We start from the raw sequence: 24015 nt of genomic DNA, 5'->3' as shown, positions 1-24015 counted from the left end.
TCATAAAACACAAAAATTGTATAATGTCTGCTCTCAGGCCACAGTAGAATTAAGCTATTATTCAATAACAGAAAGATAACTAGAAAATCCTCAAATATGTGAAAATAAAATAACAATTCTACATAACTTATGGAGCAAAGAAGAACTCTCAGAGAAATAAAAATATTTGAACCAAATAAAGATGAAAATGCAACATTAAAATTTGTGAGATGCAGTGAAAGCAGTGAGTAGAGGAAAATTTATCACACTGAATGCATATATTAGAAAAGATATAAAATCAATAATGTAAGTTTCCACCTTAGGAAACTAGAAAAAGAAGAGTGAATTTAATCTGAAGAAGAAGAAACAATAAGAATTAGAGCAGAAATCAGTGAAATCGAAAACAGGAAAGCAATAAAGAAAATCAATGAAACCAAAAGCCAGTTCTTTGGAAAGATCAATAAAATTGATAAGCCTCTAGCAAAGCATAACAAAGAAAAAAAGAGAGCAGACCCCAATTAGTAATATTAGAAATGAAAGAGGAGACACCACTACAGATCTTATAGACATTATAAGGATAATAAAGGAATACTATAAATAACTCTATGCCCACAAATTTGATAATCTAGATGAAATGGACTAGTTTCTTGAAAGATTTGATTTGCCAAAACTCACACAAAGAAACAGACAGAATAGGTCTATATCTATTAAGTATATTGAATCAATAATTAATAACCTTCCAAAACAAAAAGGTTCAGATGGGTACACTGGTAAATTCTACCAAACATTTATAGAATAAATTTTGTCAATTCTTTACAATTTCTTTCAGAGGACAGAAGCAGAGGGACTACTTCCTAACTCTTTCTATGAGGTCAACTGTTACCTAGTACCAAAACCAGACAAAAGACATTAAAAAAAGTTATGGACCAATTTTCCCACAAACATAGATGCAAAAATTCTTAACAGAATATTTGCAAATTGAGTCCAATGATGTACAAAAGAAATTATACACCATAACCAAGTGGGATGTATCCCAGATATGCAAGGCTGGTTTGACATTCAAAAATCAAGTAATGTAATCTATCACATCAACAGGCTAAAAAATTATATGATCATATCAACAGATGCACAAAAGTATTTGGCAAATTGCAACACCCACTCTGATTTGAAAAAAAAAAAAAAACCCCTCTCTGCAAACTAGGAATAAAGGGTAACTTCTTCAATTTGATAAAGAATACCCACAAAAAACCCACAACTAACATTATACTTAATGGTAAGAAACTCAAAGTTTTCCCACTAAGATCAGGACCAAGGCAAGGATGTCCCCTGCCACCACTTCTTTTTAACATCATACTGCATTAGCCAAATGCAATAAGACAAGAAAAGGAAATAAAATGCATGTAGATTGAGAAGGCAGAAATAAAACTCTTTGTTCAAAGGTGACATAATTGTCCAAGTAGAAAATCCAAAAGATTCTACAAAAGAAAAAAAATATCTCTTGGAACTAATAAGCAAGGTTGTAAGATACAAGGTTAATATACAGAAGTCAATCACTTTCCTATATGCCAGTAATAAACAAGTGGTATTTGACATTGAAAACACAGTACTATTTATGTTAGCATCCCCCCAAAATGACATACTTATGTAGAAATCTAACAAACTATGTATAAGAGCTATATGAGGAAAACCACAAAATTCAGATGAATTCAATCAAAGAAGAACTAAATAAAAATAGAGATTCCACATTCATGGATAGGAAGATGCAATATTGCCAATATGTCAGTTCTTCCCATCTTGATCAATAGATTCAATACAATCCCACTCAGAATCCCAGCAAGTTACTTTGTGGCTATCAATAAATTGATTCTAATGTTTCTGTGGAAAGGCCAAAGACCCAGAATAGTCAGCCCAATATTGAAGAAGAATAAAATTGAAGGACTGATTCTATCCATTTTCAAGATGTACAATAAAGCTACAGTAATCAAGACAGTATGGTATTGGCAAAAGAATAGACAAATAGGACAACAAAACACAATAGAGAGTCCAGAAATAGACCCACATAAGTATAGTCAACTGATCTTTGACAAAGGATCAAAGGCAATAAATGAAGCAAAGATAATCTTTTAAACAAAATGATGCTGGAACAACTGAAAATACACATGCAAAAAAAAAAAATGAATCTAGATACCGACCTCATACCCATCACAAAAATTAACTCAAAATGGATCATAGATCTAAGTCAAACACAAAACTGTAAAACACCTAGAAAACAACATAGAAGAAAACTTAGATGGCCCTGAGTATGATGATGACTTTTTAGATGAAACACCAAAGGCACAATCCATTAAAGACATAATTGATAAATGGGACTTCCTTAAAATTAAAAATGTATGCTCTGTGAAAGACAATGTCAAGAGAATGAGAAGATAAGCCACAGGCTGGGAGAAAATATTTGCAAAAGACACATCTAATAAAGGATTGTTGCTCAAAAGATACAAAGAACTCTTTAAAAACAATAAGAAAACAAACAACCCAATTAAAAGACGGACCAAAGACCTCAACAAACACCTCACCAAAGAGATACACAGATGGCAAAGAAGCAAATGAAAAGATGCTCCACATCACATATCATCAGGGAAATGCAAATTAAAACAACAATGACATACCACTACATACCTATTAGAATGGCCAAAACCTGGAACACTGACAACACCAAATGCTGGTGAGGATGTAGAGCAACAGGAACTCTCATTTATTGCTGTGGGAATGCAAAATGGTACAGCCACTTTGGAAGACAGTTTGGCAGTTTATTACAAAACTAAACAAACTCTTACCATACAATCTAGCAATTGCACTCCTTGGTATTTACCCAAAGGAGCTAAAAACTTATGTCCACACGAAAACCTGCACATGCATATTTATAGCAGCTGTATTCATAATTGCCAAAATGGGAAGCAACCAAAATATCCTTCAGTAAGTAGGTGGATGAATAAACTATGGTACATCCAGACAATGAAATATTATTCAGCACTAAAAAGCAATGTGCTATCAAGCCATAAAAGACATGGAGGAAACCTAAATGCATATTATGAATGGAAAGAGGTCAATCTGAAAAGGCTACATACTGTATGATTCCAACTATATGACATTCTGGAGAAGGCAAAACTGGAGACAGTAAAAAGAGCAATAGTTACCAGGGGTTAGGGGACAGGGAGAGAGGACTAGGCAGAGAACAGGGGATTTTTAGGGCAGTGAAAATACTCTGCATGATACCAAAACAATGGATACATGTTATTATACATTTGTCCAAACTCACAGAATGTGAGTGAATTCACCAATGTAAGTGAATTCATCAAGATTGAATTCTAATGTAAACTATGGACTTTGGGTGATGATGTGTCAATGTAGGTTCATCAGTTGTAACAAATGTACTACTCTGGTGAGGGATATTGATAATGGGGGAGGCTGTGCAAGTGTGGGGATGGGGGTATATGAGAAATCTCTGTACAATGTATTCTTTGCTGTTAAAACTAAAATTTCTCTTTTAAAAAGTTTTAAACAAACAAAAAACCCAAATCACAGCATCTCATTCACAGAGTATGCAAGGATTAAAATGAGATAATCCATGAAAAGGTCTTACCCAGGAACTGGCACAGAGTCAGTGTTAGCTATTTTATGATTTCTAGTTGAAAAGTGTTTTGGGCTAATATGGTAAGGATCCTCATATGCTTGTAGACTAACTTCACCATTTGATAGATGGAGGAAGTGAGGTTCAGAGAGGGAAAAGGACCTGCCCATCATCACATGGTGAGTAAGGGTGATAGATCCTTAAGTTCAGGGCTCAAAACCTGACATTATTGGAAATTCCTGGGCTACAGCACATGGGGGACCCTCATTAAGTGTTAGTTGAAGAAGACATTCTTTCACTTTGTGGCCTCTACTGCAGCAGTCCCCAACCTGTTTGGCACCAGGGACTGGTTTCATGGAAGACAATTTTCCCACGGACAGGTTGAAGGAATGGTTTCAGGATGAAACTGTTCCACCTCAGATCATCAGGCATTAGATTTTCATAAGAAGCACACAACCTAGATCCCTCGCAAGCACAGGTCACAATAAGGTTCTCACTCCTATGAAGATCTAATGCCACTACTGATCTGACAGGAGGTGGAGCTCAAGAGGTAACGCTCGCTCACTCGCCCACCTACTCACCTCCTGCTGTGTGGCCCAGTTCCTAACAGGCCATGGACCAGTACCAGTCCACAGACCAGGGGTTGAGGACTGAAATGCTCTACTGAAATGCATCTTTCAAATGCTTGGAAAGCAACTCATTTGTAGGTTAGAGATGTTCTCTTTGCTCAAAAATCTGAGGCTCAGTTTTTCTTTCTGAAAAGGTTTAGCTTGTTGGCCAAATGCAGTGATGTTCCATCTTTGTGTGGGTAGAGTTTTTGTTTTAGAGTTTCTGAAAGACAAGTGGTCAAGCAGGAGAAGGAGGTTTCTGGTGAAATTAAAACACTCACTTTAGCTTTCATGGATCTTCCAGGGTTGTGGGCTGAGGGAGGGGGATGCTCAGTACCTGGAGCTTTTCCATGACTAGCCTGGTTCTCAGGCTGCCCCTCACCCCCACAAGGAGGAAGCATCCTTCCAATCCTGTGTCCTTCCAATCTTGCATTCATACTTGGGAAGTGCATTTGCCATCTTGTTTTGCAGTCACTCATGTGTATATCTCTCTTCTACAGGGTTGTTACCTCAAAGGCAGACTTCACTCTGTATCCCATCTCCCAGCATGGAACTTGACCCACACAGACATAAGATAAATGAATATCAGATAAATGGATGAACCCGGGTGCTGGGGGAGGTAGTACTCAGTACCCCAGAGTCCACAGTACCCAGAACACCCCAGCTGGGAAGATTTGCGAAAGCATTTCTCAACTGTAGTGGTCAGCACACTTGACCCCTGAGATGCAGAGAGGCTGAGACTTCTCTCCAAAATTCCGTCACCTAGGAGGTCACCAGATGACTACTAACGACTACAACAAAGTCAAAAGGACAAGTGTGTACACAAAACCTGCCTCCACACATACCTAGCCTAGCCCTGAAATAACTCATCCTGTGTAAACGAGGTGGCTAAGGGCATGGGCTCTGGAGCCGTATTTCCCTGGTTCACATCCTAAGTCCACCACTTACTGGCTGTGTGAACTTGGCAAATCACCCAACTTCTCTGGGACTCAGTTTACCATCCATGGAATGGGAACAATAACAGTATCTACCTCATAGAGGTATTTAGAGGACTAGACAAGGTTGATACATGTAAAGTGCTTAGAACAGTACCAGGTATACACAAAGCCCTACATAAATGTTTGCTATTTAATTGTATGAAAACTGAATGTTGCATTCTAAGTTAGACAGAGCTAGACACTTCTACCATCTGTTAAAAAACTGCCTATTGGTAAGCCTGGACAACATCAAGTGCATGCCAATTCTGATCCCTATTACTATATGTTTGTTTCAATTTATAGTTCTGTTGTTCTCTAAAAATTTATTTCACTGTTTCCCTGGAGAGCTAGAGTTATATTCTGGAAGTATTTTTTCTCAGTCTAACACACCTAAAGGGACCAGGAGCAGGAGGGAAAGGCCAGGGAAGGGAAGAAGATCAGATCACACTCTTCCCTTCCTTACTGTGGGTGTCCAAGCCAGAGATAGGCAGACCCAAGCTGGGCTAGGGAGGAGTTTTGAAGTAGATGTGAGACTGCAGTTTTAAATTCAAGAACTGGACTGGATGGAGTTTTAACATCTAAAAGAGAGTCTAAATTATTGAGAAGATGCTTGTTCTTATAATCAATAACCCAAAAGCTATTCAATCTGCCATGCAACCATCAGGGGTCAGGGAAGGAAGTGAGCCACAGACAAACTTGGAACAAAGCAAAGCTATTTTTTGTTTATGCTTCATTGAGTTCTATCTGCCAGTTCTGCTTTGTGGGGCTCCTCTGGGCATCTCTAAGAATCAGGGTGTAAACAGTGTGCAGTGAGTTGGCCAGAAGCTTCCAACACAATAACAGAGCGACAGAGGGACTCCTCAGTTACCTGCAGGGCCAAAGCAGCCTGTGAGTGGAGGTGGTAGGAGGTTGGCTAGAGAGTGCATCTCTCAGTTAATGTGGACAGAGATCCACAGTGGCTCCCCCAAAACCTATGACAGGACCCCTGGCCCCAGCATTTGGGTGACAGTCATAGCAGAAGGCATTGATAGCTAGGAGAAGCCCCCAGTGAGCACCAGTTGGTCGAATGACTCTTGCCTTTCCTCCTCCACTGTCTCCCACCCCCAACCCTGGAGGAGCCAGAAAAGGAAGGAGAAAAAGCTGACCCTACCCCTCTTTCCCAGAGCAAATTTTAAGCCACAAGGAGGAAGAAGCCCTGACTTAGATGTGAGATTGAAGTTTTAAATTGGACTGAACTGCACTTTTTAATAGCTGAGAATGAGCTGTAATTATTCAACCAAGACTGATGTGATGGGTGAACATGGCCAGATGCTGTGGGATTTCCTCTGAAGACATCATCATCAGAACAGGAAGAGTTGGACAGAGAACTCTGAAGGCAATTTTTCAAAGTAAGTAAAAATACAGCTAGTTTCCACGTGTACCTCAATAAGTTCATTCCTACTCAGTAAATGGGCTAAAGGAAAATGGATACAACACCAGTTTCATAGAGTTATTATCATGAAGGTTAAATGAGTTCACATACCTAAAAATGATTCACATCGTCCCTGACAAGTAATGTAAATATAAATCATACAACATGTAACAAATATCTGAGGGCTTATTCTGTGCCAGGCATTGTTCCGGGTGTAGGGGATGCATAATGAACAAAAAAGTCCTCATAGAGCTTTCATTCTAGAGGAGACAGACAAAACAAAATCATTATGTATATATAATGCTTCTCTATACTCACATGGTAGGCGTAGATATAGATATAGATACAGATATTTGGCAAGCCTAGAATAGCAGTAGGGAAAGTTAGCTATATATCTGTAGAGAGAGAGAAAACTATACTGTATAAATATATCTATTTCAAGTCATGATAAATGCTATAAAGAAAAATAAAGCACGGTAAGGAAATACAGGAGGTAAGATGGAATGAGGCCCTCATTTAGAGAATGATGATTTTTTTGATGGGCAGAGCACTTTATAGTTTCAAAAAACACCCTCATAAGCACTGTCTCATTTTATCCCTAGTTTCGTGAGGGATTATTCCTGTCTAAAGATAAGGAAATGCGAGCTCAGAAAAGTTCAATGACTCCAAGTCGGGTGACTTTTTATTACCCTTAACAGAGAAAGCAGGTACAAGACCAGTTCAGCTAGAAGCTTTCACATTCTCTACACTCCCTAAATTAATTCTGGGACCCAAAGTCAATACAGTGTTACTGGAAGTTGGTGCTTATGGGGCTTGGCCAGAGACTTGGAAAGAGGATTTATATTTCAGATCTTACTTGCAGCGAAGCAATGGCTGCCACCCACTTTATGAAGAATGGTATCCCAACCAGGTCACCCTGGGGAACAGCTTCAGCATTGATCTCTGTATTGCCTCAGCCCACTTGCAAGCTGGGTAGAGACTACTACTGATATATTTGTTCTCCAAAAGCTAAGCTGAAATATTAAACCTCATCTGCTCTAAGTTAAAAGTTCATCAATGAATCATAAGTTTGGATGGATCTGCTCAAAGGAAGACTGTCCACGATTTCACCTCAAAGTTTCACAGAACAACTAGTCCCTTTCTCTCAAGGAGATGACAGCTGCAGCATGCTGGAATCCTCAGGAAAGGCAAATGTGTCTGGGATTTCAATCCAGCAAGCTCAGTGTGGAAACCCTTAGCAGGCAGCTCCTGTCCTCTGTGGCTGGAAGGACAGCCCCAGTTCCCAGTCCATTCGAAATTGATGGCAAGGCAGCTGCACAGAGCATTTGCATTTGTGCTCTTAATGCCATTTGAGTATTTCCTTGTTTTCAGGCTGAAGATAAGATGGAGTTTAGATTTTTTTTTTTAATGACTATTTTGGAAGCAGCTGGCAGTATAATTCTTAGGGAGAAAATGTATTGTTCGGAAAAATAATTTGACAAGCTATTTGGGGTAAGTGAGATACCTCTACGGGCATAGATGTCAGCAGAAACCAAAGATTGCAGAAGAGAGACATTTGGTGGGGGGTGTCTCAAGGAGGAGGGGGAGAGGAGAATGAGGAGAAGGGAGATGGAAGAGGAAAAAAGGGAGACAGCAGGGTGGAGAAGGGCTGGGACTAGTTTTGGGAACCAGCAGGGGCGGGACCAGTAAGCCCCCACTGTGGTGAAGAGACTGAAGAGCATTTTGAAGTGGGGTATGTCTGTTCCGTAGGACCCTGTTTGGGAAGTAAACCCTGTTTGGGATGTAAACCTCTCCTACAAATCTCACTCTACTGGGATCACAGAGGCTTCCTGTGGGCTGTCTTGTGAAAAGCAAAGGGGGTGCTGAGTTTCCTCCTTGACTCACTGCAGTATAACACAGGACTGTCTGATAGAACTTTCTGTGATGCTGGGAACGTTCCATTCTGCACTGCCCAATATGGTAGCTTCTAGTCACATGTGGCTCTTGAGTATTTGAAATGTGGTTAATACAACTGCTAGTGAACTGAAGTTTTTATTTTGTTTAACTTTAAGTTAAACAGCCACACGTGGCTAATGACCAGAAGGAAGAGTCCCAAGTCAAGGTGACCCTGAGAATGCAAATGCTTTGAGATTTGCTGAAGTCTTGGGGCAGGCTTGAGACTTAAACTGAAAATGGGACTGGGGTGCTGAGGTGAAGGCGTGAGCTTAAACTGATTTTACCCAGATCAGGAGGTCAAGAAAACCACAAGCTAATAGGGTTACAAAAGTAGTTGAGAAAAAGAGAATAGAGGCTTCTTATGCAGGCAAATCCAAGTTTCTAAAAGTGGTGAGGGTTCTTGTTTGTTTTGCAGAATATAAGCTAACAAATATCTATTTATGTCTATGCACAGACATCTCACGCAGAATTCATAACAGCAACAGTTGTAATAGCACATGGTAGGTGCTTAATAAATGTCTGAGTTACTGGATGACTGAGTAAACAGTACCTTCCATCATCCACCGACATCATCTTAGTTGACTCTTGCAACATCCCCCTGAGGAAGCTGGGGCAGCTGAGGCTCAGAGAGGTTAGATAATAAGTCCAGGAAACTGAGGATTCCTGGTCTTTTGGTTCACCTAACCTGTCCCCCAGCCCGTACGTAAGAGCCTCATTTGGGCTCTCCACTGTGGCCTCTGCGAGGGGGTTTGTAGGTGCCACTGAATATTCCAGGACCGCAAACACCTGACCAAGCTCTGGTAGCATACACATCCACAGTGTGTGCTCTCCCTTCTCCCACCTGCTGAGGGGCACCTCCATAGCAGAGCCATACCGAGTTCCTTTCTGGGTCCCCACTGCCACTACTTAACACAGGGCCTGCCACACAGCCAGTCTCTACCAATACTGAAGGACTGAAGAAATGAATGAAAGAAATAGTCAAAGGTGGTTTCTCCATTGACTTTTAAAAAACATCCCTTTCACTTTGGAGAAATTGTGTTAATCAACACAAAAACATTTTTTCCTCCCCAAGTCATCATAGAGCATCCTCCCAATTTATTGAATGGAGCCATTTCTCAGCCACTCCGTTTTTGGGCTCTCCAGGGTGGTTGGCCCAGCCCTAACACTGCTCTTTGTTTTTTCCTACTGATGATTTATCTGTTGGGGATCTGAAAAGGGAATTCCTGAAACTCATACACTGACCTCTTTCTGCCATTTCAGCCCTTCGTATTCCTGCACTCAGAAAACTGATAAAGAATCGTGGTACAGAACAAGCCTATTTTTGTTAGCAGATGCAGGAAAAATTACACGTAGAAAAATGAAGCTAACAAAAGGAGGAAGGGTTTAGGTGTATTGACTCAACTTGGGTGTTTTTTTGGTGTAAAATGCAGATTTTTAGCCATCGAATAAATAAATGATCAGTCTTAAAGAATGTCCCAACAGCTTTCCTTGGCCTATTAAATGGGAATGATCAGTGCTAACAATTTTTTGTAGACATGGCTCTAAATGTGGATTGTATTTTTATTATAAGGTGGAAAGAGAACAGTTAGGACTGTGGTGATAATGCAAATAGTACCCCTCCTTGCAGAGGACTCCCACACCTCCAATCTAAGGATACAGGGCCATTTCCAGTTTCTCCAAGCATCTACATGACTAAGCCAAGAAGGTTGCCTGTCCCAGGTTGATTGACATCCGTGTAACACACTTTTGAGTTCAATATTTGCCCCTCAGAGAAAATAAGTTGCTTTGTGAAAATTAAGTACTGAGGAAATTCAAGTTAGACATACCCTTCTTACTTTACAATGTTTTTGAATTGTTTGAAATTTTGATAGCAAAGTATTACAGTGAAGTTGAAGTTGTCAAAGTACCAAAGTAAGTACTTTGATAACTTAAAAATAGCTAAAATGCTTTAAAACCGTGTATAAATGACTTAAAGTTGGGGTGGTGGGGAGGACAAGCCTGATGAGGTTGGACTCACCTTTCCAAAGCTGGCAGCATTGACAGGTTGGGTATCATTCTTCTCGCAGAAATCCAGGTAATGCATATAGAGGGCACTGCGAGGGATGCAGACCCCCTCTGCAATCTCATAGTTCTCCTCCAGCCTAGGGAAATAAACGCCCAATGAGCAAAAACTGTGTTACCTTCCCCAAGCAAGAACGGTCTGTTCTTTCTAGTCCTCCAGAGATGGGCAGACCTTAAAAATAGCGTTCTTTCTACAGGTGGAGAAGCTGGGGCCCAGGAAGGCAAAGCAAGCTACCCAAGGTCAAGCCTGGCATGAGTGGCTTGGCAGTGTCAGAATCCTGGCCCCTTTGGGTATAACACGAGGCTACTTTTTCAGCCCAAATTCCCAGATCCTCTACTCTGTACTGTTATTGGCCTGGCCTTGTTCTGGCTAGATCAGATACCTGCAAACTCCAAAAACTACATAGGGTCTTGTGGATGCCCCAATCAGCCAAGAATGAACCACAGACCCACTTGAGGAGCCACTTATAATAGCTAAAAGCCAAAGGAGGATGTGTCAACATCTTGGAGCTCCTTGGCCGACAAACGCAATGGAGGGGGATTGTCTGGAAAACCAATGCCCTGAGAGAGGCCTATACAGCTGTACAGCCACTAATCTGCTGACTGAAGGGAGGTCTCATGACCAGAGAAGGAAGTTGGCTCCGTGATTACTTTAGAATCCTCTTCTTCTCTGCTGTGCTAGGGGTAATGATTCTATACCCATTACCTTCTTACTGAGTCTCTGTTAGGAATTCTATAGGAGAGATTTTCTACAACTGGGTTTACATCCCAGCCTTGTCACTTGCTGGCTTGGTGACGTTGGGCAAGTTACTTAATGAAGCTCAGGCCTCAGTTTCCTTTTGGAGGGACTGAATTGTAAGTGCCTTCTAAAGTGGTTATAATGATTAGATGAGGTAATGTGTGACAAGCATCCGCATCGTGCCTGGCACGTGCATAGGAAGCACTGAGAAGACGTCAGACCTCCTCATAATTCATTCTTCCTCTCCAGAAAACATTTTTGGGCACGATATGTCCTGACTCTGTGCTAGATATTGGGGATATAAACAAAAATTAGATACAGGGTTTAAATAATTTATTATTCTTTAACCCAAACACCAGAATGTAGGCATCCAAATGTATCTTGCCTCCATTGTCCTAGGCACTCTGGAAGTTAAATACCTTTCCCAAGAAAACTGCTGTGGCACAAGGCAATTTGGGAACTTCTCTTAGGGTCATGCCTTCGAAGCCTGGGGCACCTACTGCTAAATCAACTCATCAACAGAAACATTTCTCCTTTGATCATTAACTAGATTTTAGGAAACAACCCAAAGTGATTTGGAAGCAAGTTTGGGGGATAAAGTAACTGGAAACCCATCCCCCAGCCCCAATTTTTTGGGTCAAAAATAAGGCGTAATTCCAAAGTGATGAAACAAATGTCCTCAAGTGGCTTCAAAACTCCCTCTGAGAGCATTTGCCAAAGAAGTGGCCCAGCACTGTCGTAAGTGAAGTGGAATGAGGACACGGCCCCCCAAGGTGCCCACTTGAAAGGGCAGCGCTTGTTCAACTCATTCCAACATGTGATTGCAAGAACATCAGTTCAATCATTTCATATCCAAACCCCGCAGAGGGGGAACACAACCCTAGGGACACAGACCTGTCAGCACCAAGACAAAACCTGGTGCCGAACAGTCCCCGATCATCTCATCCACTCCCCGTCTTCTGGGATAGGGAACACTGAGTAACTTGGGATGGTTGTTAGAAATGTTCCCAGAAACAGTTGATGTAATCCTTTCTAGGTGATCAAATTCCTTGAGGCTGGGATAGTGTCTGAGTCACTTCTGCATCCTTGAGATACAGCATATTCCTTGGCACACAGTAGGTGGTCAGTAAGTGTCTTATGGATAGATTATTTCAGTCATTTATTCATTCAACAAATATTTATTGATCTTATCACCTGCCAGGCACTGGGGATATCACAATGAGCAAGATAGTTCATGTTTGCATACAGTGAACAGATTAATGGTAGACAGATGGACAAAGACATAGATAACCTTTAACTCAACAAGTATTTACTAAGTGCCAGGCGATGTTCTAGATATTAAGGAAACAGTGGTGAACAAAACAATGGTCCTGTCCTGAACAGGCTTACATTCTGATGTATGTCTCTGACATCATAAATTGGAATTCTAAGTGTGTTTTCCGGTGGGAAAAGGGTTTCACATAAAGAACAGGTTTCTTAGGACTGTCCTAAGCTTCAGGTCCAGTATGAATGAAAATCAGCCTGGGAGGTTAGCCTGGACCCCTAACTGCCATTCACGGCATTGTTTCTCTATAAAAGTGAGTTCAGAGGTCCAAATAACCAGCTCGCGTACAAACTTGTAGGGGCCATCTGAATAAGACAGCTTTCTCAAACTGGGGTCTCACAGACATGCTTTGTTTTGGCCTGAACAGTGTTGGCCCAATTTTTAAAATTCAGGACATTGCACATAAGAATCTGGATTTCTGGCTTCTTTTGAAAAAGCTGAGATCTGGCAACACTGGACCCATATTCCCGCACGACAACAATTGGCCAGAGCTACATGTGCCCTGGAGTTGGCCAGAGTCCTCACTCCTCCCTATTTCTTTGTACCCTGTCTATTTTCTGTTCCTTGTCTGGCTCCTGTAGGCACTTGTATTGGCATAAGACATGATCTATGTCCTAGTTAACTTTGCAGTCTATTTGGGGAGAAGCATGCATAAGAAATAATATTTAATTACTATAAACTCATGACCATAGGTATAGTTGAAGGTGGGAAAACAGAGAGATTGATGTGTAGATGAGAGTAGATAATTAAAGTTTCATGGAAGAATTGGGTTTGGAATTGTGTAACAACAAACAACAACAACAGCTAGCATCTGTTGAGCTCTTACTAGGTGCTGGGCCCTGGGTATCCATGGTCTCATTTGATCTCACAATAACTGTATGGTATGAGGTAGGTATTTATACATATGTTTCAGGATAGGAGTCTGAGGCTCAGAGGGTGTAACTCATTTGCCCAGTCATGCAGCTAGTAAATAGGAGGGTTTGTCTCAGTCCAAACCTCTCTGGTATTCTGCCATAGTAGTTGGGGGAGGAAGGGAGGTTCCAGGCAAGTAGAACAGCGAGGACGGGAGACAGTGCCATGTGTTTTGAATGATGGAGATGCCGATCCAAGTGGAGAGAGAAGGAAGGGGTATCTAAAGGGAAGAACCATGGGAGGTGGAGGGAGTGTTTAAATGTCACACAAATGGATATTATTTGGCTTACGAATTTAGCACTCCCTTGGAGTTGAAGAGTTACTATAAAAATGTTATTTTCAGAAGAAGGCAGTAGAGTTGTACCCAGGAGGACTGAAAGAAACAAAGACTCGGGCCGGGCGCGGTGGCTCAAGCCTGTAATCCCAGCACTTTGGGAGGCCGAGACGGGCGGATCACGAGGTCAGGAGATCGAGACCATCCTGGCTAACACGGTGAAACCCCGTCTCTATTAAAAAATACAAAAAACTAGCCGGGCGAAGTGGCGGGCGCCTGTAGTCCCAGCTACTCGGGAGGCTGAGGCAGGAGAATGGCGTAAACCCGGGAGGCGGAGCTTGCAGTGAGCTGAGATCCGGCCACTGCACTCCAGCCTGGGCAAGAGAGCCAGACTCCGCCTCAAAAAAAAAAAAAAAAAAAAAAAAGAAACAAAGACTCTTCTTCCAGGATGCTATAGGAATAATAATAATGATAATGATAATAGTATCATCAATAACAACAATAACTGACATTAATTTAAACAAATTTAATTTAATAATAGTTTAATAATTTAAACAATAATTTAAAGCTTAATATGTTCTATTTGCCAGGAATGGCTTGAGTATAATAAAAGAACGTCAAACAACAAAAACAACAACGAAACACCTGTCTCATAGGTGTCATCTTAGACTTTTTTTTTTTTCTTTTGAGACAGAGTCTCACTCTGTCACCCAGGCTGGAATGAAGTGGTGCCATCTTGGCTCACTGCAACCTCCGCCTCCCGGGTTCAAGCAATTCTCCTGCCTCAGTCTCCTGAGTAGCTGGGATTACAGGTACCCACCACTATACCTGGCTAATTTTTGTATTTTTAGTAAAGATGAGGTTTCTCCATGTTGGCCAGGCTGGTCTCGAACTCCTGACCTCAAATGATCCTCCCCCCTTAGCCTCCCAAAGTGCTGGGATTACAGGCATGAGCCACCGTGCCTGGCCATCTTTGACTTTTGAGAGTTCCATTAAGCAGTTTTTAAAAGAGATTTGACTTCAACACTTGTAGTGGAACATTTTCCATTCTCATGCATACGTAAGAACAATTTGGGCAACTGCAATTTTGTGTATGACAAGTTGTGGGGAAGATAAAAGTATCCCTTTTTGCTTATTTTTGCTAATGGCTTCCTAGAATTTTTTTTGGCTAAAAAAAAAATCCATGAACATACTAAACAAATGTGCATTTCAAACCATTCAGAATTCATCTTGCATATGATTATTTAAATTGATAGAAATCCTTTAAAACCAATTAGATTCTTTTTTAAGCATGGGAGTGGCATGCTCAATGCATTCTTTGGAAAGTTTGCTCTGTGCCTCTAGGGGAGGTGGCCCAGGAAGACGATCAAAGCCTGGCACGTAGTGGCTGATTAATTAGGACTTGTTGAATGAATGAATGAACACAGGAGACCAATTAGGAGCTACTATAATAGTTCTGGCAGGAAATGATGTGGCATGAACTGAAGCAGTGGTTGTGGGGGCAGAGATAACACTTAGGGTGTGGGCCTCATGCTGCCAGATGTGAGGAGGACAGGAGCAACCAGGCAAACTCTCAGGTTCCTAACTGGGCAGAATGCATGAATGGAGGGCTCCATTCCCCACAATCAGAAATGCAGAAGGAGAGGACAGTTAAGGGTGAAAATCATGCTTTCAAATGCGGCGTCAAACAGCATGAGTTTCCAAGGACATTCCTGGCACCTTCACTCATTAGTTACTTTATTTAAGCTCCCTGTGCCTCAGTTTCCGTTTGTTGTTCTTGTGACTTGTGTGCTCACTAAATCTGGCCAAGAGGTCAAGATTAAAATACAAGATCATGGTTAAGAAACATCACATCAAATGAACCCATAGCAGCAACAAACTATTCAAATCAGATAGGTGTAAGTCATGGTTCACACAGGCTGAGCAAATTAAACAGTTACCTGTCAAAGGCCAGAGCCTCCTAAATAAGTATATTTCAGCCCGCGTTTTGTTCCTCTTTCTGGAGCTTCTGAGCCTCAAAGTAACTAGGTGGCTTATAACTACCAAGCATTTTAATAAGCTCTATGAACAAATGGATGTAATTGGCACGGAAGGGCCCCTTTGATGCTTGATGAGTTTCTACAGGAATAGCATCATGACACCTTTGCCCAAACCTCACAAAATCCAGAGGTTCTGTCTGTCTACTAAAGTTGCTAATTGGAATGTCCACTTCCCTGACCAAGGCATGGCAGAAAGAAGGGCAGTTAATTATTCTTCTTCATATCTGATGAAATTTTCCCGTTTCCTCCTCTCTTTTAGAGGACATCATTAGTCTGACATGGTGAACAATACTCCATTATACCTGGGTTTTTTTTAATGATCAGAAAAAAATTCTGCACTTCTTCCATTTTCCTTATCTTCTATTTAACAACTTGATTATATTTGAATTGAGCCTATCCTATTATGGAGAGATAATGAGCTCAGTCTGCTAGCTAACATGAGTCATTATCTGAGTTATATATTTTTAAGAAGACTTCCTCACAAGGTTTCAGCATGTGGCCTCCTAGGGCACATGGAGGAAGCTTTGTATCAGCACTTAAAATGAAAAGCAAATGTTTCAGCACCTGGCATAATGTCCCACTGTCCTCATTTTAAACCTGTGATTTCTTATATGTATACACAGAGATCTGTTAAACCAATCAGCTGTTTGATAGCATGGGAGCAGCATGATTGATGTATTCTTAGGAAAGGTCGCTCTGCATCAGCTCAAAGTACTCACTTCTCAAGTTCTTGAACACATGTCAAGAACAGAAACTTTTTTATTCTCTTTTACCAAAAAAGAAAAAAAAAGACAACAGGATTTTTTTTTTTTTTTTTTTTTTTTACAGAAAGCCCAGACTTTACAAGGCAACAGGATTTTTAAAAATATTAACAATTATAACTTATCATTGAAGTTGTCACAGAGATCTGAGACTGTAAGCTATGAAAAAAACAAAAAAAACAAAAAAACAAAACAAAAAAAACCCTTGCTAAGCAATCAGGACAAGACAGTAGTCTACACCCGTCAGTGGCTCCCTGTTCCTTCTCCACAAAAATCCAGATTCCTGACCGTGGCATCCAAGGCCCCTGGCTCGTTTTCCGGCCTGCTTTCCCACACGTATACCTCTTTCCAGCCAACTGGACTGTTTCCTGCTCCTGAGACACACCTGGTCACCTTCCACTCCCACACACGATCCGTTACCTTCCTACCGCAGGGGATGACCTCTTCCACCATGCTCCACGCATCAAGGCTCAACTCACATTTCTCTTCCTTGGAACTACATTCAATGCACACCCAACCCCATCTGCTAACCACTTCTTCGTCCTTTCCTCCTTGCCAGATTCGTTTATTCCTTCGGTAACATGTAGAGTGCTGCAGTGGTCTAAATGCCAGCTATTGTTATGTCTGTAGAAAAGCCACATCCTCTACTCATAAAGCTCTCACTACTTCCCAGGCATGGCCATAGTTCCTCATAGTTTATGGCCCAAATAGCTTTCCTCAGGAGGCAGCACCGGTTTTAGAGTTTGAGATCACTGAGTTTGAATCCTGCTTCCGCCACTTACAAGCTGTATAGCCTGGGGCACGTTACTTAAACTCCCTCACTTCCTTCACCTGTAAAATGAGAGAAACTGTACCATCTCCCAAGCTTGCTGTGAGGACTAGACAAGAATCCATGCACAGCCTGAGGCCCTTTATTGTGGGGAACACTCAATAAAGAATAACGATCAGCATTATTTTACAATATTGTGGAATATTCAGGTAATGTTTTGTCTCTTAAACTGAAAGTCCTTCAAGGGCAGGGACCAAGCCAAATTCCCATTGAAGTTAACATGGTTCCTAGCACTGTATAACTAGGTGTAACATGGTTGTAACATGGTTCCTAGCACATGGTTCCTTACACAGTCGGTAAACACTGCAGGAGGAAGGAGGGGAAAGGAGGAAAGGCTGACAGGAAGGAAGACAGGCTTTTGCACAGGTCAAGGGACTCTGGTATTTTATTAATCTTACTATCTGGGTGGTTAAAGGAAAAGCACGGTTAATATTAATACATTTGATTTACATTTTCAAGTGCCTACCGTGCGCTAGCGATGTTCATACTTGCTTTCACTACCTGCACAAGATGAGTAACACTATGCCCTAGGACATAGAGGGAGAAATGGAGGGTCAAGGAAGTAAAGTGGCTTGTCCACAGCAACTCGGCTGGGGAAAGCTAGGCTAAAAAGTATGAACTCAGGTATGATGCCTCTAAAGTTCTCACTGTGTGCCAGAAACTGACATGCATTTGGTCAGTCAGCATATATTTACTGAGCACCTACTATGTCCCAGCCACTGTAGAATACAGCCATGAACAAGAAGACACTACCCTTGCCCTGGCCTTTAAGAAACCGACAGTTAACCAGAAGGAAGATGGGAGCTAGGGAGATAACACCACCAGACAGCCAATGAATAGAAAACAGTGGGCTTTGGCTCATATGGGCTCTGGTTAGGACTGAGGCTGAGTCTAGAAAACTCCAAAGCAAAATAAAACAAACGAAAAACAAATCTATTTCATTATACAACAGTTAAGCCATGCTTTGCTGCTAAGTAGACAAGCCAATCAGAAACATGCGTTTGTGTGGACCCTGACATTTCTCAAGGGACCTCAGCTGACCCAGCTTCCTCGTTGTTGAGGATTTTCTTGGGGAGTCAGGAATGTCCCCCTCTTTGTGTAGAAAGAGACTACCTTGGTTTCCTCCTCTTTAAATACAGGTAACTGTCCCGCCTTCTCTACAGGATTTTCATGAGGATTAGGTGTGCTCAGCAGTGACATCACCTGACAAGCCTGGCATCCCACAGGTGCGCTGAACGCGTAGGTTTCGCTGATGCGGGGCAATGGACTGAATCAGAGATTTTTTTCTGCCATTGTAATGTCTAAACTGGACCAGAACAGTAGCATCCAATTCCTACCCTGGGTTTGACCTACAACATACTGAACTAGTGTTCCGGTAAGGCCTGGGCTTAGGCAGCTTCTGGAATCTCTCAGCTCAGTTTTTGGTTATTCAAGTCCCTTCTTCTTTTTTTTTCTTTTTTTTTTTTTTTTTTTTTTTGATAAAACTAGGCAATGTATTAAGCACAGTGTTGCAATTTCCATTCGGTTCCCAACGCTTCTATTGGGGCCTAGGCTACGGGTTTGCAGCCCAGAACTCTGGTGGTCCTGGACAGTAGCTGAGGTGATTTTGGCACCATCCCCTACCAGAAGCTACCTCCTCAGCGGTCCCTTTCCACCTATACCCAGTGTCTACTCATCTCTACTGCACTTTGCCATTATGAATAGGGCCGTGCAGAACATCTTCATATGTGCCCCCTTACACACCTGTGTGGGAGTGTTTCTCCCTGCCGGCATCAAGAAGCAGAGCTGCTGGGTACATGTGCTTCAAATGCTAATGGGATTGCAAAATTGCCCATCAAATGGCTTTACCATTTGACACATTTACCCACAGCACAAAATACTTTTTTTTTTAAAAAAAGTTGTGGCTCCACAACACAGCATCTCATTCCCTGAGACATTTCTGCCCTTGGCATTGGGTTGTCCAGCTTAACTGACCTTTCTCCATCTGTAGCTGAGGTCATCTGGAGGGACACAGTCACATCTAGCGGTATTATCTATCAACACTGGTTGCATTCAGAGCTAAAAGTGTTCAGCCTCTCTTTTTAGAACTATGTTACCTAACTCATATTATGAAAGCAGACAATGTTCTGCCGCTGTTGAGTAAGAATCAAGTCACAAACGGGTGCAGAACGTCAGTTATCGGTTACATCCAATGAGTCTGGTCTAGCAGCTGTGATCTGGTCTAAAACTTCAATGTATTTCTTCTTTGGAACAATGCCAAACCCAATTTCTTACCTATGACCTTCCAGAACATTCTAAAGAGAAATTCTAAATTTCTTTTGTTTCATATTAATTTGGAATATTGATAGCTTGTCAACCAGCCAAGTCCTCAATTTATTTTTTTTCAAAAGAAAGGAAAATCTGCCTCCAATCCCCCCGCTGAAAGTGACAATTTGATCTTCTGTCCTCCTCCTTTTTGGAAGAGCCTCATTTCTTCGGTAAATTGCTGGAAGGGAAAATGTCCCCACCCAGAAGGCGCACAAGGAGCTCTGGGTAAGGGCGGCAAGGGTGGCGGGCGAGGGCGGGGCACAGAGGGGGCATGTGTTGGCAGCAAGTAGGCCAGGACTGCGGAACAGGCTGCTTTCCATTTCGAAATTCTCTGCATGAATAGAGGTTATTGTGCGGCTGGGATTCCAGCAGCGCTCACCATCCCCAGTGAGTTGGGATTTACTAACCCTCGTGACCGAGGATGCTGGAAAGTGTTTGGCAGAAGGCATTTGACAATATTTGCCTGTTTTCTGCTGGGAGTTGCCTCCAGATCACGTGGCCCCAATTATTTTAGGCTGCTTGGCTGCTGTATTATTTGTTCTTAGAGCGGTGTTATTTGTTCTAGGGGGAGGGGGAGGAGGTTTGTGGCAAGGAAGGGGAAGAAGGAGAAGCAAATAGCTCCTAACCCAATTCCAATAACAAGCCAAATGTCCCAGGAGAGCTCGGCACTGTCAGGCGGGTGGCGGGCGCCTTAGTGGTGCGGCCAGTGTCCTTTCCTGCGCCTGCCCTGCTCTCTGTCCTCAGGGGCTGGCCACTGCCGCTGGAGAGAGGGCACAGCATGAAGGACATAAATGCCTCAGAGAATGAGATGCTTGTCTTAGCGTTAGGTTCCTGTTTTGTTTTGTAAGTATTTTGCACTGCAGATGAAGATATAAAATGGTAAAGCCATTTGATGGGCAATTTTGCAATCCCATCAACACTTCAGGTGTTAATGGAGCAATTCTGCTTCTTGATACAGACATGAAGAAACACTCCCACGGTGTCCAAGGGGGCACACACGAAGATGTTCTGTGAGGCCCTATTTGCAATGGCAAAGACGAGATTTGAACACAACTTAAAAGTTCATCAAAAGGGAAGTGGTGCCGGGTGTGGTGGCTCATACCTGTAATCCCAACACTTTGGGAGGCTGGATCACTTGAGGTCGGAAGTTCAAGACCAGCCTGGCCAACATGGTAAAACCTCATCTCTACCAAAATACAAAAATTAACTGGACATGGCGGTGTGTGCCTGTAATCCCAGCTACTTGGAAGGCTGAGGCAGGAGAATTGCTTGAACCTGGGAGGCGGAGGTTGCAGTGAGCCGAGATCACGCCATTGCACTCCAGCCTGAGTGACAGAGCAAGATTCTGTCTCAAAAAAAAAAAAAAAAAAAAAAAAGGGAAATGGCAACATTAATTCTGCCATTGTCTTAATTAATTCTGCCATTGTCTTATGCTGACCACTGCGCTACAGTTAAAATGAGGTTGTTCTTTATGAACCATAGGTGTAGCTTCAGGACATTCTACTGAGGAAGAAAGCAAGTAGTGGATCAATACAGCATAACAGGTTGTGGGTCCATGTTTTTAGTGTGATACATCTTCATGCTTTTTATAAAGGAGACAATGCTAAATTAAAAACTGCAGTTCAGAAACTTCTACAGATACATATGTGTGCAAATGCATATCTGTAATACATATCTACACATATGTATACACACAAGTGCACACATGCACACACATGTCTCACTGGTAATAGGGTTGCTTTTGAGGAGAAGGCAAAGAACTACAAGGAGAAATGGACTGGACTCTTACCTATAATGTTTTTAATTTTTTAACAAGGAAATGTATTTCTTGTGTAAATAAAATAAAAGTAAAGCAAAAATATACTTTAAATGCACCCAGGATATGAGTAAATTGTCCATCACTGGATACAGGCTGCCCCCAGGGCGGGGTGTAACTTGGGAGAGGCAGTTCCCTTCATGTTTTGCTGAGGATCACTCCTTGAAAGGATTCAGCCTCCCAGCAGGGGGAACAATAAGGAACAACAGGATAAATTTACTTATATCCTGTTATTTTTTTTTAAGCTTACAAAAGAAGAAGAAAATTAGACAAAGGAAAGAAGAGATTGAAAAAGTATGTAAGCATCAGATTTTGCTCTCAACCCCATGGCAGCCAGAGCAAAAAGGGGGCACACTGTAAATTATGTCACTTTTCCTTGTAAAATGGAGGGTGCATCCACTCTCTTTTCAGAGAGAAAGTTTTTATACTGAAACCATATTTTTAAAAAAATGATACATGTGCAGCTTTACATAGGAGGTCACACGTCCTCCACCACCATTTTAAGCATGACTGTTCCTATCTAAGTTTAATGTCCTACTTTCTCTTCCTTACTGCTTCCATACCCTCTCCCCTGCCCGCTTCTCCCGCCTCATCTTGTGTCACTCTCCTCCTTGTGTGCTATGCTCCAACCACATGGGCCACCTTCTCGCTGGTCCTTCAGCAAGCTCAGCCTGCTCCCATCCCAGGAAGGAGTGGTGGATGTTGTGTGTGCCCAGACTGCCCTGGGGCACTGAGACACTGTTCCCCCTGCTGGGAGGCTGAATCCTTCCAAGGAGTGACCCTCAGCAAAACATGAAGGCAACTGCCTCTCCCAAGTTACACCCCACCCTGGGGGCAGCCTATATCCAGTGATGCACAATGGGGCTGGGGATAAAGGCCTGGATCTGTTGCTTTGATTCAGGTCATCTTTAATGGGCCGTCCCCACCTCAGAACTCCCTGTAGGATTGGCTGAAGCCTCTGTGATAACCTCTTCACTGCCCAACACCCCCTCTGTCTATCCAGCGTCCCTCACACTCCCATGGGTGTGGAGGCTGGGCACATGCCCTAATAAACCACCTGTATGCAGAACTCTGCTCAATCTGGAGAGGCCACCTACAACAGTGGGGCCTTTGTAGAAGCTGTTCTCTCCACCTGGAACATTCCCCTGTCCCTGGTTTTCACACTGTCATGGTGTCATACATCTATCCACGGAAATGTCACCTTCTCAGAGAAACTTGCCCTTACTGCTCAACCTGAAATAGCCTCTCAGACACTACCCTATTAGCCAAGTTGAAGTCTCTGCACAGCGCTTCTCACTATCTAATACATTATTTGTTTATCTGTCAATCATGAGTAATTTTTAAAAATAGAGACAGGGTCTTGCTCTGTCACCCAGGCTCGAGTAAAGTGGCACAATCAGTCTGCTACAGTCTTGAACTCCCAGGCTCAAGCCATACTCCTGTCTCAGCCTCCAGAGTAGGTAAGACTACAGGTTTATGCCACCATGCCCAGCTAAGATTTTTGTTTTTTGCAGAGACAGGGTCTCACTATGTTGCCCAGGCTAGTCTTGAGCTCCTGGCTTCAAGTGATCCTCCCACCTCAGCCTCTCAAAGTGCTTGGATTACAGGCGTAAACTAATGCGCCCTGAGTGTCATTAGTTTAACTATATCTGTATATATTTCGGCTGGGCATGGTGGCTCACACCTGTAATTCCAACACTTCGAGAGGTTGAGGCAGGTGGATCACATGAGGTCCGGAGTTCGATACCAGCCTGACCAACATGGAGAAACTCTGTCTCTACAAAAAATACAATATTAGCCGGATGTGGTGGTGCATGTCTGTAATCCCAGCTACTTGGGAGGCTGAGGCAGGAGAATCACTTGAACCCAGGAGGTAGAGGTTGCGGTGAGCCGAGATCACGCCACTGCACTCCAGCCTGGGCAACAAGAGCAAAACTCCGTCTCAAAAAAAAAAAAAAAATCTATCTCTCTCTCTCTCTATCTATCTATCTGCCTACCTACCTACCTACCTATATCTATATCTATAGATGTAGATATAGATATTTCCCCTATTTCCCCCATCATTGGCTCCTTTTCTTCGTCTACCTCATCCACCGTTGCATTTCCAGAGCCTAGAACAAGGACCTAGCAAATACCAGGTGCTCAGTAAACATTTCTTGAATTAGTTAATGACTGAAATTCTAAAACATATAAAGATAATTAGAGGAAACGTTAATGTTCTTTAAACAACTTGATGGCTTTTGATAAGAATAAGGCTAAAATGTGCAAATTCCCAAATTTGGTTTGGCTTTGAAAATAGACGTATCATTAAAAACAGTTCACTGACCTTGTGACTTGGAGAGTAAAATTTCTTCTGGAATGATCTATGTGACCCTTTATTTAGAAGAACAGATATTTTGTGCAGAATTAGGTAGC

General features: G+C 42.2%; 1 protein-coding gene across 2 annotated transcripts in view; it reads right to left on the bottom strand.

Annotated features, from left to right (window-relative positions):
• RFX4 (regulatory factor X4) overlaps positions 1-24015 on the bottom strand; it is a 179358-nt gene that overhangs the window by 97711 nt on the left and 57632 nt on the right. For both annotated transcript variants that reach the window (XM_077952579.1, NM_001261061.1), the window contains 1 exon segment: positions 10556-10679. In XM_077952579.1, coding sequence (XP_077808705.1) covers positions 10556-10679 — 124 coding nt within the window.

Source organism: Macaca mulatta, chromosome 11 (genome assembly GCF_049350105.2).
Source record: "Macaca mulatta isolate MMU2019108-1 chromosome 11, T2T-MMU8v2.0, whole genome shotgun sequence".
Lineage (NCBI taxonomy): Eukaryota > Metazoa > Chordata > Mammalia > Primates > Cercopithecidae > Macaca > Macaca mulatta.
This window is presented reverse-complemented; position numbering and strand designations above follow the sequence as displayed.